This window comes from Sapajus apella, unplaced genomic scaffold (genome assembly GCF_009761245.1).
Source record: "Sapajus apella isolate SASKATOON/1434 unplaced genomic scaffold, GSC_monkey_1.0 scaffold4, whole genome shotgun sequence".
Taxonomy (NCBI): Eukaryota; Metazoa; Chordata; class Mammalia; order Primates; family Cebidae; genus Sapajus; species Sapajus apella.
This window is the reverse complement of record NW_022436944.1, coordinates 32,903,184-32,920,076: the sequence shown is the minus strand read 5'-3', so window position 1 is coordinate 32,920,076 and position 16,893 is coordinate 32,903,184. Positions and strand designations below refer to the sequence as shown.

General features: G+C 49.6%; 1 protein-coding gene across 7 annotated transcripts in view; it reads left to right on the top strand.

Moving 5' to 3' along the window:
• TMEM108 (transmembrane protein 108) overlaps window positions 1-16,893 on the top strand; it is a 357,015-nt gene that overhangs the window by 338,216 nt on the left and 1,906 nt on the right. For all 7 annotated transcript variants that reach the window (XM_032266352.1, XM_032266351.1, XM_032266387.1 and 4 more), the window contains 2 exons: window positions 1,704-3,113; window positions 11,606-11,760. In XM_032266352.1, coding sequence (XP_032122243.1) covers window positions 1,704-3,113; window positions 11,606-11,760 — 1,565 coding nt within the window. The remainder of the gene's footprint in view (window positions 1-1,703; window positions 3,114-11,605; window positions 11,761-16,893) is intronic.

The following is a 16,893-nucleotide window of genomic DNA, read 5'->3' as shown; positions in this document are numbered from 1 at the left end:
ACCATGCCCCGCCACCAACTCCAGTCCATGGAAAAACTGTCTTCCACAAAATCAAGTGGAAGACAATTTGTCCTTGGTGCCAAAAAGGTTGGGCACCACTAGTCTAGATCATGAATGAAAGTTTAGAAAAAAATATTGTTTAGGGCAAATTTTTGGTCCTAGCATTGGAGGGTGCTACAGCCTCAGTGCAATCTAAAGTCCCCGCAGCCTCCCACAACCCACCAATTTAGAAGTGCAGCATGAGAAGGACACTGGTCCATCCACCACAAGGCTCCACCACACACCAAATGGTGATCCTGGGCCTTGTGTCAAAGGCATGCCTGGAGATCTCCTCCCCAACTCTGTTTCCTGGAATCTCCCTAGGGCCCTGCCTTCTCCATCAGACACCTGGGAATCACAGCTGGACTCCTCTTTTGGCCATGTGTCCTGCTGGAATCTGATGGGGGAAAGAGGCTCGCAGAGAGTAATCAGACACGGAGATCTCTCTCCATAATCAAGGGGGGCCTAGCAGAGGTTGAAGGAACTGCCAGAGGCTGACAAAGAAGGGGATTCATGAACAAGGAGATGCTAACAGGTCGGAATCAGGCCTCAGAGGTCACTTGGCCGCTCCTCAGCAGTACAGACAGGCTCTTGCTAATCCATGTGTTGTCAGGGAATGGCTCCTACATCTCATGCTTGCATGAGGAACCATTTTTAAATATAGGCATATGCTGCTGTGACTAATAAAATTCACACATAACTAGAAATGTTTTTTGTCCTTGTGCATTTTCTCAATGAACTGAAACTGCACATTGACTATCATACAAAATCCTTTTTAAAAAAAATGTTCAAAAGGGCTCCTTCTACTCAAAAAGGCTGGGTATCACCAATGACAATTTTCCACAGAGTTCAGCCACATGAATGCCATAGGAAAAGCAGTTAATAACAACCATGACACCAGCTGGCATTTGTAGAAGACACCCTGTTTTCCAGGCTGTGCTAAGTGCTTTTATGGGCTCCAGGTCTGGTTGCCCTTCTCTGGACCCCTGTCCTCTTCTGCCTGTCACTCTTCTATGTCACTGAGACATCTTTGTCCTATCTTAGGATTGTTTGTGGATATGTGCGAACTTATCCAGGGTCAGGGAGAGGGTTGAGCCTCCTTGTTTGGTAAATGGCTGTGAAGGGACAGAGGTCTGTTCGTTTTTACCTTTGTGTAGTTTATAAATGGAAGATTCCAAAAAGGGCATAGGAGTTGGACCACACTGCCTCCCAGGCCTTCCTCATTTGGCTTACGGTGGCTCCCACGGGGTTGCAGGCCTCCCCACAGGCAAGCTGGCCTTGACCTCTCCTGGCCGCAGAGGAAGAGGCAGATATAGAGGCCACAAGCCTTCTGCACCCTCAGCCTGTTCTGAGAAGTTGCCCTTGTGGGGAGGGCTGATGGCGTTTAAGAGGCATGTGGGAAAGGACAGGCCTGGCAGGGTGGCTGCTCCGGTCCCCCTGGTGCTGGTGTCTCTTTCCAGGAGGTGCCAGGCAGCACCTACCTAATATACCTGCCCCAGTACCCCAGACAGTTCTGATGCAGTGTGGGGACACTAGAGTGGGCCTCAGGAATGCTCCTGACGTTTCCTGAGTTCCCAGCACTGTCCCTAGCCACAGGTAAGAAAGGCCCAGGCTGTATGCTGTTCCCCAAGTATTTCACCCCTTCTCTCTGTCTCCCTCTCAAGGTTTCCTGCTGATCTTGGCACTGACCGAAGCGCTGGCATTTGCCATCCAGGAACCATCTCCCAGGGAATCTCTTCAGGTCCTCCCTTCAGGCAGTCCCCCAGGAACCATGATGACAGCACCCCACAGCTCTACCAGACACGCTTCTGTGGTGACACTGACCCCCAATCCCAATGGACCCCCCTCACAGGCTTCAGCTCCCATGGCAACACCGACACCCCATACAGAGGGGCACCCTCCTACGCACACCATCTCCACCATCGCTGCGACAGTAACCACCCCCCATTCTAAAAGCTCCCTACCCACAGGGCCCTCTCCAGTGGCCACAGCAACCACATCCTCCCACCCAGAGGGCCGCCCCCCGGGGCAGGCTACTCCCACCATCCTGCTGACAAAGCCACCGAGGGCCACCGGTCGCCCCACTGCAGCGCCCCCACGCGCTACCACACGCAGGCCCCCCAGGCCCCCAGGCTCCTCCCGAAAAGGGGCTGGCAATTCATCACGCCCTGTCCCACCTGCACCTGGTGGCCACTCCAGGAGTAAGGAAGGACAGCGGGGACGAAACCCAAGCTCCACACCTCTAGGGCAGAAGCGGCCCCTGGGGAAAATCTTCCAGATCTACAAGGGCAACTTCACTGGGTCTGTGGAGCTGGACCCTTCTGCCCTCACCCCCAGGACCCGGCTCTGGGGCTACTCCTCTTCACCACAGCCCCAGACAATGGCTGTCACTACAGCGCCCAGCAATACCTCGTGGGCACCTCCCACCACCTCCCTGGGGCCTGCAGAGGACAAGCCAGGCCTTCGCAGAGTGGCCCAGGGAGGTGGTTCGACCTTCACCAGCCAAGGAGGGACGCCAGATGCCACAGCAGCCTCAGGTGCCCCTGCCAGTCCACAACCTGCCCCAGTGCCTTCTCAGCGCCCCCACCGCGGTGACCCACAGGACGGCCCCAGCCATAGTGACTCTTGGCTTACTGTCACCCCTGGCACCAACAGACCTCCATCTGCCAGCTCTGGGGTCTTCACGGCCGCCACGGGGCCCACCCCAACTGCCTTCGATGCCAGTGTCTCAGCCCCTTCCCAGGGGATTCCTCAGGGAGCATCCACAACCACGCAGGCTCCAACCCATCTCCCCAGGGTCTCAGAAAGCACTATTTCTGGAGCCAAGGAAGAGACTGCAGCCACCTACACCATGACCGACAGGGTGCCCAGTCCTTTCTCCACAGTGGTATCCACAGCCACAGGCAACTTCCTCAACCGCCTGGTTCCTGCCGGGACCTGGAAGCCTGGGACAGCAGGGAACATATCCCACGTGGCCGAAGGGGACAAACCCCAGCACAGAGCCACCATCTGCCTGAGCAAGATGGATATCGCCTGGGTGATCCTGGCCATCAGCGTGCCCATCTCCTCCTGCTGTAAGTGCCACCCTTGCCTACCCAGCCTCTCCCTCTACCACATCACTGACTCATCCCCAGCATTCCTTTGTCCCTGATTTGGGCATCCCTGCCAAATGGGCTACAAAAATCCCCAGAATCTCAGGAAATTAGGAAGCAGGACAGAAATCATAGGTTATCCCTGACCCTAGTCCTCAGCTCTGCCAGACCATGGCTTGAATGCCCACTGATCATAAAGCCACAACTCCCAGGAGCTGGGGAAGGACCTTACAGGCAGTCTAATCCAACCCTGCATTTTGCAGAAACAAAACGCCAAGCTAGCAGTGACATGAGTCACCTAGGATCCTAGAATTAGTGAGAGGCAGGGCTGGGCTGAGAGCTCATAGCAGCTGTCTTCCAGCCCAGTGCCCTTGTCATGACACCACTCTGCCTCAAGGTAGCCTGCCAATGCCTCTAGCAACCTGTCACCAAGACACCATAGATGAATGCTGATGCTTCAAAATTTACAGCCTCCAGCTAGCAAACTCCTCACCTTCATCTCCATCCTCTTTCTTGTGTTTTCTCTCCTTCTGTCCCTCTTCTCTTAAGAAAGAAAAAGAGGTAAAATTCATCTGGTGGGAAGTTCTATAGCCTTGGCAAAAACCTAGTTCTTGCAGCTAAATTAAGGCTTGAGAGTTACGTAAATTCTAGCAACTCTCCACTCCCACCCCACCTTATTTGTTCATAGGTGATGTGAGCGGGATACAGTGTGGACCTCGTCCTTGTTTTTTGCCCTCCCAAGGCTACCAGCTCCTCCTTGCTGCTGCCTGACACTGTGAATCAAGAGTCGGCAGGCATTCTCTCTGTTGTCTCCATAAAGAACCTGATACAACCTCTCAGAACTTTAGGGATTTCATGATGTCTTCCTTCACAGACTTGAGCTTTGATTCGTAGTTTCTCTGACAGCCTTTCAGGAATCCTCAGCCACACCTCAACCCAAATGGTTACCATCTGACACTTCCAGACCCTTTCCAGGGATGACCACACTGCCCCACCCTCGTATCCCCACTCCCTGGACAGCCCATTCTCCTCAGCCCCTCCAGGTTGTTGCCCAGCTCCCCTGGGAGCCTGAAGTTTGCCTGCTTGTGATTCCTACTCTATGGTCCTAAGCCATGCCATCTGAAGCCATACAACTCTAGTTTGTCTAGCAATCCCTGAAACATTTGAAATAGCTCTGAAAGGCAGCCTTCTTTTCATCCAAGCTGCTCATCCCCATCCTTCAAGTCATGTTTGTAGGGCTGCATTGCCTGGGCCTGTCTCCCATCTGCCCCCTCTGGATGGCTTCTACTTTGTCTCCCAAAAGGAAGCACAGTGTTCCACCTGTGTCTGGCTACGGCAGAGGGAGCCGATTCTGGGGAGCCACCCTTTCTTTAGTAGCACTCAGGCAGCCGGCACTGGCCTCAGCTCTACTGGTTGTATTGGGTTCAAGTCATACCTAGGCTTGCCCTGATCTCAAGAGGAACAAAGCCCTGAAGGCTTTGCCCCCACCTTGGGTGGGTAGTGCAGGAGGTTTATGCCTTTAATGTGAACCATTATATCCACTTGGCCTTGTGTTACAAGATCTTTTAAATCTGGAGTCTAGATTCTTTTCAGGAGCCACCTCTCCCAGCTTTCTGTCTCCCTCAGGTTGATAAGCACAGTAAATTTCCATGTCAGGGCTGGGCGACCTGCTTCTACTGAAGGACCCAATTCAAGAAAAGTAAAGCGTTTGCAAGTTGCACATTTCATTCTTAATGAAAACAGCTTTATGGTATCTCATGGAAACACACATTTAGTCTTAAAACTGTGATTGCCTACTTCTAAAACAGAAGAATGGTCATGAAAAAATGTAGTATTAGCCAATAAAGTCTTAATAATGGTCGGTCATATCTGAGAAGTAGCTGCGGTAGAGACAGCTTTCTAATTTTCCAGTCTTTACATGTGTCTAGGATTCTCTAGATACATGTACTGTGTGCATTACGTTATTAAAGTGCATTCCATTATTTATTTATCATTCCATTCTTAGACCAGCCAGAGAAATAAAAGCAGAAACAAGCAAACACGCTACCCAACACACAGGCACCTCAGGACTCCAGCCATCCTCCACTCCTTACAAGTGGGGAGTAAGTCACCAGGTGAAGTGATTGATCCGGGGTCCCAAGCACACATTGAGTCAGCCTAGGTCTAGTAGTACAAAATGTGTTTGGTTCAATGCAGGATTTCCTGTGTGCCCACTGTGTGCCAGACACTGCACCAAGCATTAGGGAATCTGAGATGTGGGCCTCCCTCTTTGTCTGAGCTGGATAGCCTGCACCCCACAGGCTACGCCCACCTGGGTTTTGCAATTCTAAAAGGACTCCTACTTCTCCCCCAGCCCTTCTGTTATGTATAAGGTTGAAATTAGATCAGATCTGCAAAGCTGGAAAGCCCATGGGCTGCCTAAACCATGCATGAAAATGTCAGCCAAGACAGAAGCAAGGACACAGCCTGGAACTGTCGCTCAAGGATTCTTCTGGCACCCTGAAAGGAGCCTTCGGGTGCTGGAGATGAAACATAGTACCTTCTAAAGAAAGACACAAGCTTTTAATAAAAGTGGCCTCTGGTAGCCCCTTGGGAACCTCAGACCCCACTTCCTTTGATGCCTGTCTTGCATTTCCGCTACACACAAGGAGGCTCTTGCCTCGGCCCTGACTGCCTCCACCTCAGCTCCCTGTCCTGAGTCACGGCCCTAGCTCCTATGGGACCATCGTTAACCCTGTGAAGGCTCCAATGAGAGGGACAGTAAGGTGGAATAATATTCGTCCAGATTCAGAACCCTGTGCTCTCAGGAAATATCCTCAACTATTTGGGCTGTCGTCATAGCCTAGCACCACCCTAGTTATCAGGAAAGCAGACCTCTTCCAGGTCTAAGGGCCGCTTGTTTTGGACCTTCTCAGTGGCTTCATTTATCCTAAAGCTACTCTACAGACCTCAAAGAAAGGTTTCATCTTTTGCCAGTTTGCCAGATATTTCAGGCATTCTGAGTCAGTAGCAAAGTGCATGCATCAGTTTCTTCTCATCTGGCCTTTCATACCAACACTGACCTCTGCCCTACTTCTCACTGAAGCCACCAAAGTCAGAGCTCAGATGGGTGTTGGGCAGGGGTGACCCTCTGCTCTGAATGCAAGTAGGGGAAGAGCAAGGCAGATCCCAGGCCTGCCTAAGGAGGGAGGGTGTGAGTTCACCTGCCCTCCCAGATCACAAGCTGCAACCAGTGGCTGGAAGGATGTATGTGTCCCCGGGCTGAGAAATGCTTTTCCTCTCCTGAGCCCTGCCAGACGCTGTCAGCCACACACATTTTCAGAAGTGCTGAGAACTGAAATTGATTGGATCCAGGCCATACTGGGCTAGGGCAGAGGAGCCAGGTGGCTCCTGAGCTGGTCTCTGCTGCCACCATCAGGACGCACAGAGCCCACCACCTTAGCTAGAAGCCTCCAAGCCTGGCACTGAATTGGTCCGTGCTCACCATTGTCAAGCCTCTGGGTTTTCATGAGCATGTCATTTTGTGGCCCTGGCAGGCTCCTTTGCCCATCTGTCACATGTGATGTCCGTTTTTGAGACTGTCTTCACCCATCCCCTCTGCAAGAAGCTAGGACTGTTTGGAGGGTGAAAAAAAGACTAGCTGCAGATGTTTGTCATCACCAACTCAAGTTCAGCCTGGCCAAAGTGGTAGCCCCTCTCTCAGATGCTAGACACTTGAGGGCACCCTCTGCACCTGGGCCCCAGAGCAATCTGGCCTCCTTCCAGACACTGGATCATTAGTGTGCCATTCAAAGAGATCACATATCATTGTGCCCAGTAGTTGTTCAGTGAACATTAGACTTGAATATATGTGTGTGTCTTTTCGCTCACAGGCCCTGAATGAGTTTATAATTATTATATAAGAAAACCTATGCTGGGCATGGTGACGCATGCCTGTAATCCCAGCACTTTGGGAGGCTGAGGCGGGTGGATCACAAGGTCAACAGATGGAGACCATCCTGGCCAACATGGTGAAACCCCGCCTCTACTAAAAATACAAAAATTAGCTGGGCATGGTGGCATGTGCCTGTAGTCTCAGCTACTTGGAGGTTGAGGCGGGAGAATCACTTGAACCCAGGAGGCAGAGGTTCAAGTGATTGAACACACTCTGACAGCTCTTCCCTGTGCATCCCAGTCAGCACCTCTGTTGGAACTAAGCCCCCAAGCCTGGCCTCCCTCCATACCCTGAGGCCTCCCTGCAACCTCCTCCCTCAGCCTCCAAAGGAGGGAAATGGCTGTGCACAGCCCAGGTGCACCCCTTACACTGGCACCCCTGGGTGAATCCGTTCCCTCACTGGTCTCAGGCTTCTCATCTACAAAACAAAGGGCCCAAACTGAAATGTGTCCTCATCGTTAAGCCTGCATGGATCACTAGAGGAAGCCTGGTGTGCTTTTAAGACTTGGCTTGTGGAATCAAACATACCTGCACAAACCCCAGCTCTTGACATTTGTTGGCTGTAGGACTTACACAAGTGACTTAACCATTTATCCAGTGTCTTCCTGTCTGCAAAATGGGACTCCTGTCCACTGTGTTAGTTACTTTAAGATGCAGGCACCAAGATGGGATTAGGCATATAAGAGAATTATTGGGGGAAACACCTGTAAAATGTTCAGGAAGGAATCAAAGTAAGCAGAGGGAGCCTGACTTCAGTGCAGGCCTGACTCCCATGAAAGGAGAGGGAGGAGGAAAGAGGATTCAGTATGAAGAGTCTTATATTGCAGTACTGTTCTAAGAAAGTTTCTGCCAGCCAGTGGGAGTCCTTGAGCCTTTAGAGGGGTTCCATGTCCAGCAGGAACAGGCCTGCACTAGTACCCCTGTCATGGTCAATCACAGCTGACCAGGGCGTTTTCATGGCTGAAACCTCAAAGACTTGTAAAATCAGAGATGATACATGTTAGGTCTTATCTTAGTGTCTGCCATGGAGAAGGTACTCAGTAAATGGCAGTGATCAAACAACGATGATTATTCATCTTTCTGTTGATAGGATTTGCACTGCCTGATCAAACAGGCCAGGGAAAGAGCAATTCAATAGGTGTTTGAAAAGGTTGAATCCTCAGGGGACCTGCAGGGTTTCATTTCCATTTCTCATCACACAGCAGGTCCCATCACCTGAAAGCATGCCCCTTCCACAAATGTGAACACAGTACTCAGGGCTCCATCTTAAAATCAATGACCCCTCTTCTTCCTGTCACACATCTGACAAGCCATGGATGACTCCCCAGTGACATTTCTGGGAAGCCAAGAGAGCTTAATTCTGAGCTCTGTTTTAAAACTCAAGGAAATTGGGACTCCATAACCTCCTCCAGAGTCTTGGTGGCTACTACCTCAGGAGAAACAGAGCAGTTGAAACTTTTCAACTAAATGAAAAAGAGAACACCTAATACCTTGTGTTTGCAGAGAGCTGCACAATTTACAAAACACTTTTACATATGTCATCTCTATACCCTCCAGTGTTCAGGACAGTGTAGGACAGTGGATATCAACTTGAAGATCATCAAGACCTGGCTTCACATTGCAGGTTGGGTGATCAAGATCAATGCTATTAGCTTCTATGACCTTCAGTTACCTGTTCTGAAAATGGGATGAGAAACAGTGCCTTCCTCAGGCAGTTATCATGTGGTCTAAATAAGCTTTAAAGTGCCTGGATCAGTGCTGGGAATATAGTAGAGACCCTGTAAGTCTGACTTGTACTTTTCATTCTTGGATGAAAGGCGAGACCACTGAAATAATGAGGGTTCCAACCCCTAAGGGGAGCTTTGGCCTGAATCACCCAAGAGTCATGTAACACAGTTTTTCTTTCTAGGTCTCTCTTGTAGAGGATGTTGGGAGAACAAGAAGAGACCTCTCATTAATTAAGCATCCACTGCATGTCAGACATTGTGTTCGGCATTTTGCATCCATGGTCTCTTTAATTCTCATTACGAGCCTATGAAGTCCATCTTAATCAGAGAGATGAAGTGACTTTCCAGATGGAGAACATGGCAGAGTCACAACTTGAACGTAGGTCTTTCTGTACCCAGGCTGGCTTCCAGTAAGTGAATGAAATGATGTGTGAGAAGCACTGGAAACTCTGTGAGAGAAATATAATCAGGCCATGCGAGGGAAAGAAAGCGTGCAGCAGAACTTTCCGTTCTGACTCCCAGGCCTTCCCGCAGTACAGGATCTCTGCATGTGCATTTTAAAAACATGGGCTGTTAGAGCACTGGACTGGGAGTTGGAGAATTTGGACTCTGCAACCTCTACCAGCCCAGGTTAGCAGCATGTTCACCTCTCTAGGTTTCCATGCCCTGCCTTGTAGAATAAGAATGTAGGCTGGGGGAAAGGGCTGATCTGGTTCGGCATCTACTGTGTACCAGGGACGATTTGAAGTGCTGGCAGATGTATGACTACATTTAATCTTCCCAAGGAAGCTGAGGCTGGGAGAGGTTACGTAACTTAAGTCATGCAAGTAATAGATTATCACCTAAATTCTAAGTCTAAATTCTGTGTCTCTCTTGCCATATTGACTAGGCCTAAGATGGCATCTGTCACTTTCATTCTGTTTGCTTGTAACCACTCAATAGTTCAGAGGCACAAATATCTTTTTACCTTAGAGAAGTATGCAAACTATACAAATCTGACTCACAAATACATTTTCCCCCACCAGCCTGGGTTTTGTGTCTATGGCAATGTTTTATGGGGTATGATGGGATGTTCCCCAACAGGCCGATAATTGAAGAGTTGTTCTGTTCGTCCCAACATAGGAAATGTCCCTGTCAATTGCTCTAATTCTACCAGAACTGAGCTAGAGCTGAGGAAACAGCACTTTTCCCACTTCCCAGTTGGTTCCCTCTTTATGACTTCTGTCGCACCAGCTAGAATTCCCCCAGGTATTTCACCATCCCAGCTGCAGGAGCAGAGTTAAAGGTAGTGACAATGAAGAACAGAGACACCGGAGAAGGGGAGAGGAGATCTGGGGTCTTGTCCCAGCTCTGCCACTCACATACCTGTGACTTGTGGCAAGTTGGCCAGCACTTTAGGCCACAGTGTCTCCTCTGTAGAATAAGGAGGTGGCCTAAATTAGGAAGTTTCAAGCTGAGCACCACCGCCCCCTCCTTGCCCCTTTCCTCTTCAACCATCTGAAGAAAAGGTTCTTTGGAAGGAAGGGAGGGAAAAAGAAGAGAGACTCACAAGATTTGAAAAATTCTGTACCAGCTAATCTCTAAAATCCCTCTTAGCTCAAACATTCAGAAATCTCCTCTGTGTTTTAAAGGTTTCTTTGCAAAGGATCTGGAAGAATGAAAAGCAAATTAGAAGTCTTTTTGATCAAAGCAGATCCAATAAAGTAGAAACTTACCCTATCTCCTAACCTTTTACAGAGACCTTTTCAGAGGTTGAGAGGCCAGCAAGGCTGGCAGCTGGAAAGGAAGCTACAGAATTTCCCAGGCAGCCCCCAGGGCCCTGGACTCTGAGGTTCTCGCCCTGTACACATGCCAGCTTTTGTAGCTGCCCCACACCCTGGCACAAACCCACCCCTGACATTGGCCAGACCCCCAGGATGCTGCGGATAGAGCTGACCCTCTGCCACCCCCTGCTGCCAGGCTCTCTAGACAGCTCAGCCTGGGCCCCTGACTCTCCTGCACATGGTTGGCACCACCAGGATGTTGGCTGTGGCCCTTGGTTTCAGCTCCTCTCATCCCCAGAGGCTCTGGTGATGATGAACCTGGGGCAAGATACACTCAGGCCTCACTTCATGGCTTCTCCCCAAGAGGGCCTCTGTCACCCTTGTCCTTGTGTTACCCTTCTGCCATGTGAATCTAAATAGGCCTCCCCACCTCTCTGACCTCAGAAGCCTTCCCTGTTCACAAGCCACTCAGTTCACACCTGGTTAATCAGCCAAATCCAGACATAATTCTTCCTCCTGGGCTCTGCAAGTCTCATGAACAGACAGGGTCACATGTCACACTGTGGTCAGTCAAGCTGTGTGGAGCCCAATTCAGGCCATCTGTGCAGGTGGGCTTTTGCGTCAGCCTAAGGTGGGAATCAGCTGGTTAAGAGCATAGACTGACTGGGCATGGTGGCTCACACCTGTAATCCCAGCACTTTGGGAGGCAGAGGCTGGTGGATCACTTGAGGTCAGGAGTTCAAGATCAGCCTGACCAACTTGGAGAAACTCCATCCATCTATACTAAAAATACAAAAATAGCCAAACGTGGTGGTGGGTACCTGTAATCCCAGCTACTCAGGAGGCTGAGGCAGGAGAATCACTTGAACCCAGGAAGCAGAGGTTGCAGTGAACCGAGATCACACCACTGCACTCCAGCCTGGGCGATGGAGTGAGACTCCATCATCTGGTTCCCAGCTCCAGCTGGGACCTCTCCTCACCAGTCCAGTGGTGCAACTCAGGCACCATCCTTGCAGCCTCCCTCCCCTCTGACTTGCACTCTCTCCACAGCTGTCCTGCTGACAGTGTGCTGCATGAAGAGGAAGAAGAAGACTGCCAACCCAGAGAACAACCTGAGCTACTGGAACAATGCCATCACCATGGACTACTTCAACAGGCATGCTGTGGAGCTGCCCAGGGAGATCCAGTCCCTGGAAACCTCTGAGGTAATGAGCTTGGAAGTATTGGCCCCACTGCAGGGAAACCAGGCCCAAAGACAGCCATGGGGCATCTGCTCCTTTCTGAGTGCCTTGCTCCTTAAGGTCCTGTGGACCAGCAGCATCAGTAACACCCAAGATGTTGTGGGCTCTGCCCCGCCCCTCCTGAACCAGGATCTGTGTTTTAGCAAGAATCACCAGGTGCTTTCTGCACATTAAATTTTGGAAGCACTGTTCCTGGGACTTTTGGTTTCTGGGAACAAGTGAACAAATACTCCGTGAGAACCTGTTTTGTGCCAAGCATTCCCAGGGGACTATGAAGATGAGAGCTTGGTCCTAAGGGGCTGAGGTTCTGAGATGTGGCTGGGGGACAAACCCCAGCATCACCCAAAAGCAAAGCCAACTGGGGAAGCACAAGACGAGTTATGGAAAAGGAGCTGTGGAAACCCAGGGAGGCAAGCCTTCCCAGTGGAGATGCTAGGAAGGATCAGTGGATTTCAGCAGGCATTCCAGCAAAGGAAGTAGCCTGGGGAGAGGTAGGGACACGTGCTAGATCTGAAAGGAGAGAAAACAATGTCAGGGGGTGTTTTCCCAAGACACCTGGCTAGTCAGTGAGAAAGCCGAGCTTTGAACCCAGGACTCTAACCACAGAATTCATGCTCTTTCCTTTTTCACACGGAGGGTGGAGTAGAGGCCACCGTGGAATAGGAAGGAAGGATAAAGGCCAGATTAGACACAGCCTTGAATAGGGTGTTATGGCATTGGGACTCTAGTTTGGGGCAGCAGAGAATCACTGAAAGTTTTGATCTTTGGGTGACCCAGTCTTAGAAGAGTTATGCCAATGGCCTGGTGAAAACACCCTATTTATGATCAGTGAATGGATAAGGAAAAGAAAAAAGAAAAAAAATAAGAATGACTCGATGGATGAGTAAATGGATGGAATGACACAGAAAGACAGACTAAAAATAGGTAGCTCAACTAGTATGTGATTGAGATAGCCCAGGAAAAAGATAACAGACATCTGAGTAAGGCAGTGAGAGCTGAGAAGAGTTCTTGCAGAGGTACAGCCCCCACCTTCCCATGTAGGTCCATTCCCCAGGGTGAGCTTTTGTAAACATAATTGTGGTCACATTGCTCCCATGCTTAAAACCTTCCCATTTCTCTCAAGTTAAAGTTCAGAGTCTTGTATAGGACCTGCAAGGTAGACCTAACCCAGCCCAATTTTCCAGCCTCACATCACACCCCTCTCCCCCTCTTCTGCTAAGCTCCAGCCATGCTGGAATTCATTTTGTTCCTTCCCAGCACCAAGCACATCACACTCACTCCAGGTGTGTGCATGAGCTGATGCCTCTCCTGCACCGTCTGCAGTCTCCCCAGCGCCCCCTTCTCTTGCTCACCTTAGTGACTCCCAACTCACCCTTCAGGGCCCAGTCTAAATGTCAATTCCTCCGCGAGGCCTTCCTTAACCTGCCAGGTTGGGTTCTGCTCTCTCGTCACGTGGTCTCAGCTCCCTATGCTTTTTCATTTTGACACCTTTTAGAGCCGTGATACGCACGCTACTGATCTGATATTAGCTCAGTGCCTCTCTCCCCCACCTGAGCAACCAGGTGCTTCCACATTGCTGAACCCAGGAGCCGATTCCGAGCACTCCTCCTGCTCCATCTGCAGCGACACTGGCGGTCACATGGCAGCAGAGGCCCTGCCCTCTCAGGCTCTCCCCAGCTCCCGTTCCTGATTCCTTGTCCTTTCCCCAACCTCTGTTCACTGGAGTGCCCCATCTCCATCCTGACACCACATCTCTTCTCTTTCTTTTTTTTTTTTTTTTTTTGGCATGATCTTGGCTCACTGCAACCTCCACCTCCCAGGTTCAATTGATTCTCCTGCCTCAGACTCCTGAGTAGCTGGGACTACAAGCACACGCCACCAGGCCAGGCTAATTTTTGTATTCTTAGTAGAGACAGGGTTTCACCATGTTGGTCAGGCTGGTCTTGAACTCCTGACCTCAAGTGACCCACCCACCTCAGCCTCCCAAAGTGCTGGGATTACAGGCCTGAGCCGCCATGACCTGCCACTTCTCTTCTCTTTCTACTTAGTCCCATGACTTAAATACCATCTCTGCACTATAGAGTACAAACGTCTACCTGTAGCCTTGACGTCTCCCCTGACCCCAGACTCATGTACACAGCTACCTGCTGCTGCATAAATAGGCACTCAAACTCCACACACCCAAGATTGAACCCTTGATTTCCCCCTCCTGCGGCTTCTCTTTACATAGATGGTACTGCCAGCTGCCCTTCCTTCTTGTATACCCTACTTCCAGTCTGTCAGAAAATTTTATTGATACCTCATCTCCTTCGGGTCTCTGTTCAAATGCCACCTCCTCTGGGAAACCCTCCCTCCCTCACTGCTCTGTATTATTTAGATCCCCAACCTCATTCTGTTTCCTCTTCCTTGCTTTATTTGTCTTCAGAGCACTTCTTACTGCTTGACATTGCATCCTTCTCTCTCTGCTGATTGGTGTGTGGTCTGCCTCTCCTGCTGCCTGAGGCAGAAGCATGTTTGCTGTGCTCACTGCCCTATTCCCAGCACCTAGAGCAGTGCCTGGCATGTGGTAGGTTCTTAGTAAACGTTTATCAAGCAAATGAACTATAAATGTTGTTCACCACAATTTACCCATCACCCAGCCAGAGCCTAACACACAGTATATGCCCAAGAGAAATTTTTAACCAGAGGACAAACGAGGGGCAGCTTCATTGCAGCAGTGACCTTTAGTGTGGCCTGTGCACATTTTGCTTGGAAAAAGTGTTCCTGAGATCGGCTATAGTAAGTGGGGAAAAGTGTGTAACTTGACAACAGGGCTGGTCCTACTTTAGGGATGGGCTGTGAACCCCTGAGCCCTAAATTTCTCATATTCTCTTTGCAAATTGGTAAATGAAAACCAAAGCCAAAGGACAATACGCGTGAACACACTCTAGAAAATGCCCTTGCTTTTAGAACATCCCAGTTAGTCACTTGGCACAGAGCACGAGGGCCGCCATCCAACACAAGCCAGAGGCTCTGGTAGAAAGGGGTGCCCCACCAGTCATGATCTCCAGACCAGGACCAGCAAGCACAAAGCTCAGCTTGGCCTCAGAGTGGACTGGATTCTGCTGTTTCCCTCCCAGCAAGCAGTTCCTCTCGTTCTGCTTTATTTAGAGTAATATTACAGTTTGTTCCAGCTCTCCGGGCTCACACTATTTGAGGGCAAATGCAGGCAGGCTGGGACCAGGATGAAGCCAGCTGGGCACACACAGGCGCGCACACACACACACACACGCGTGCGCGCGCACACACACACACACACACACACACACAACCAACCATCTCTAGAGCAATTGTAAGGTACCAGTTCCTATTCCACCATGTTCCATGACCCTGGGACATGCACTCACCACCTGCCCTTTAGCTGCTAACTTTGGAGACTGCCAAATGCTTTGCCTGAGCAAGTTCCTCTGATGCCATGCTCCACCTTCTGTGTTGATGCAGGCAGCAAAACACAGGTCTAGGGCTGTACAGGCAAAATTGTGATGCCCAAAAGGTGCTTGGAAACTTCCATTCTTTTTTCTCTTTCCACCCCCCCCCCCCCCCCCCCCCCCCCTCCTCCTCCCTGCTTTATCTCCTCCCTTCTTTTCTCCCTCCCCATCTCCTCCTCCTTTTTTTTCTTCTCCTTTGCCTTGGTTGTTTCCTAAATAACTCCCTTTTTCATGCAGCAAAGCATACCCACATGGTTTTGCCTTTGGTGAATACTTGCTTTGTGAAAGCTGTAAAATGACAAGCCTAATCCAGCCTCCACAGTTGAACCCAAAAGCATGGTGCAGGAAAAGGATTTTTGTCTCTCTTTGAGGTGCTCCACTATTTTTCTTAGATGGCTGGCCCCATGTCCACACTTAGATAAGTGTTCAACTAATTCCAGACACTGAAGGAGGTTCTTGCCTTCTGAAAAGACATTTGATCAACAATGCCATTTCTCCCCTTAGGATTCGTAGAGCAGTAAGTACTCCTCAGAAAGTATCTATTACGCATGTTTTGTTTAAAAATAAACTTAATTGCTTTGCAAAATGATCAGAAAAGAGGAAAAAAAGCAAAAAGCAAAAAATAATAATAATAATAAACTTAAGAGAATTAATTGTGTCTACTTAAGATATTTCTAACCAAGTCTGGCATGAGCCAGTATACGTAGGCCTGTAGTTGAGTCTTTGCCCTGAAATGGCTTGAAGGTTCTGAGTCGTTAGCTGTTTTAATTGGAACAAGCTATGACTTTCTTTTTTCCTTTCTTTAAATTAGTACCAGGCCCGAATCCAAGCACAGCCATTTAGTGACCCATAAATGTTTGCTGTCCTTAGTAGCTAAAACCAAAACCCTGCCAAACCCATACAGCTTACCCTCTGGGCAGTGGATTGCCTATTTCTAGGCTTTTCTGCTCCTGCAGTTGAACATACAGACTGAAATTTTCATTTATCATGTATTGTGCAGTCACACAGAAATGCAGATCCATTCAGCTCAGCATTGCTAGTGCTATAAGAAATGGGGCAATGATTCTGACCAGAGTCTGGAAGGCCTCAGAATGGGGAAGGAATTGACCCTTGAAGCCTCTTGACAGGCCTGTTAGATCCTGATAGGTAGGTAGCAGGAAGGGAAAGAGGTGAGTGAGTCTACATATATTCAGGAAGGAGAAGCAGAGTTTCCCAGAAGTCAGTGAGAAAGAGGCAGGAAGTATAGTCTGGGGTCCATGTGGACCAAGTTTCACTACTAGTGCAGTGAGCCATGCACTGTATGTGTGTTATGCATGGCAAGCCCCCTCAGACTTTGACAAGAAAAGTAGTACCACCTCTGGCAACCTGGGATTGGGGTAATTCCAGAAGCAGGAAACATTTTTTGGGAGCTGCTATAAAAATCTGAAAGAACAGCATAAAAAAATACGCACACACATACACACACACAAACTAATTAAAAGAATAGCAGAGAGGGCTGTATGCCTCAGCATTATCAGTGGGGATGACGAAAATGTGTGCCAAGCCCTCAGTGCTGAAATAAATGTTCCCATGTGTAGTTTTAAGAACGGGCCACCCTATGCCTTCTCCAGCTCACTCCATCTCCTTGCTC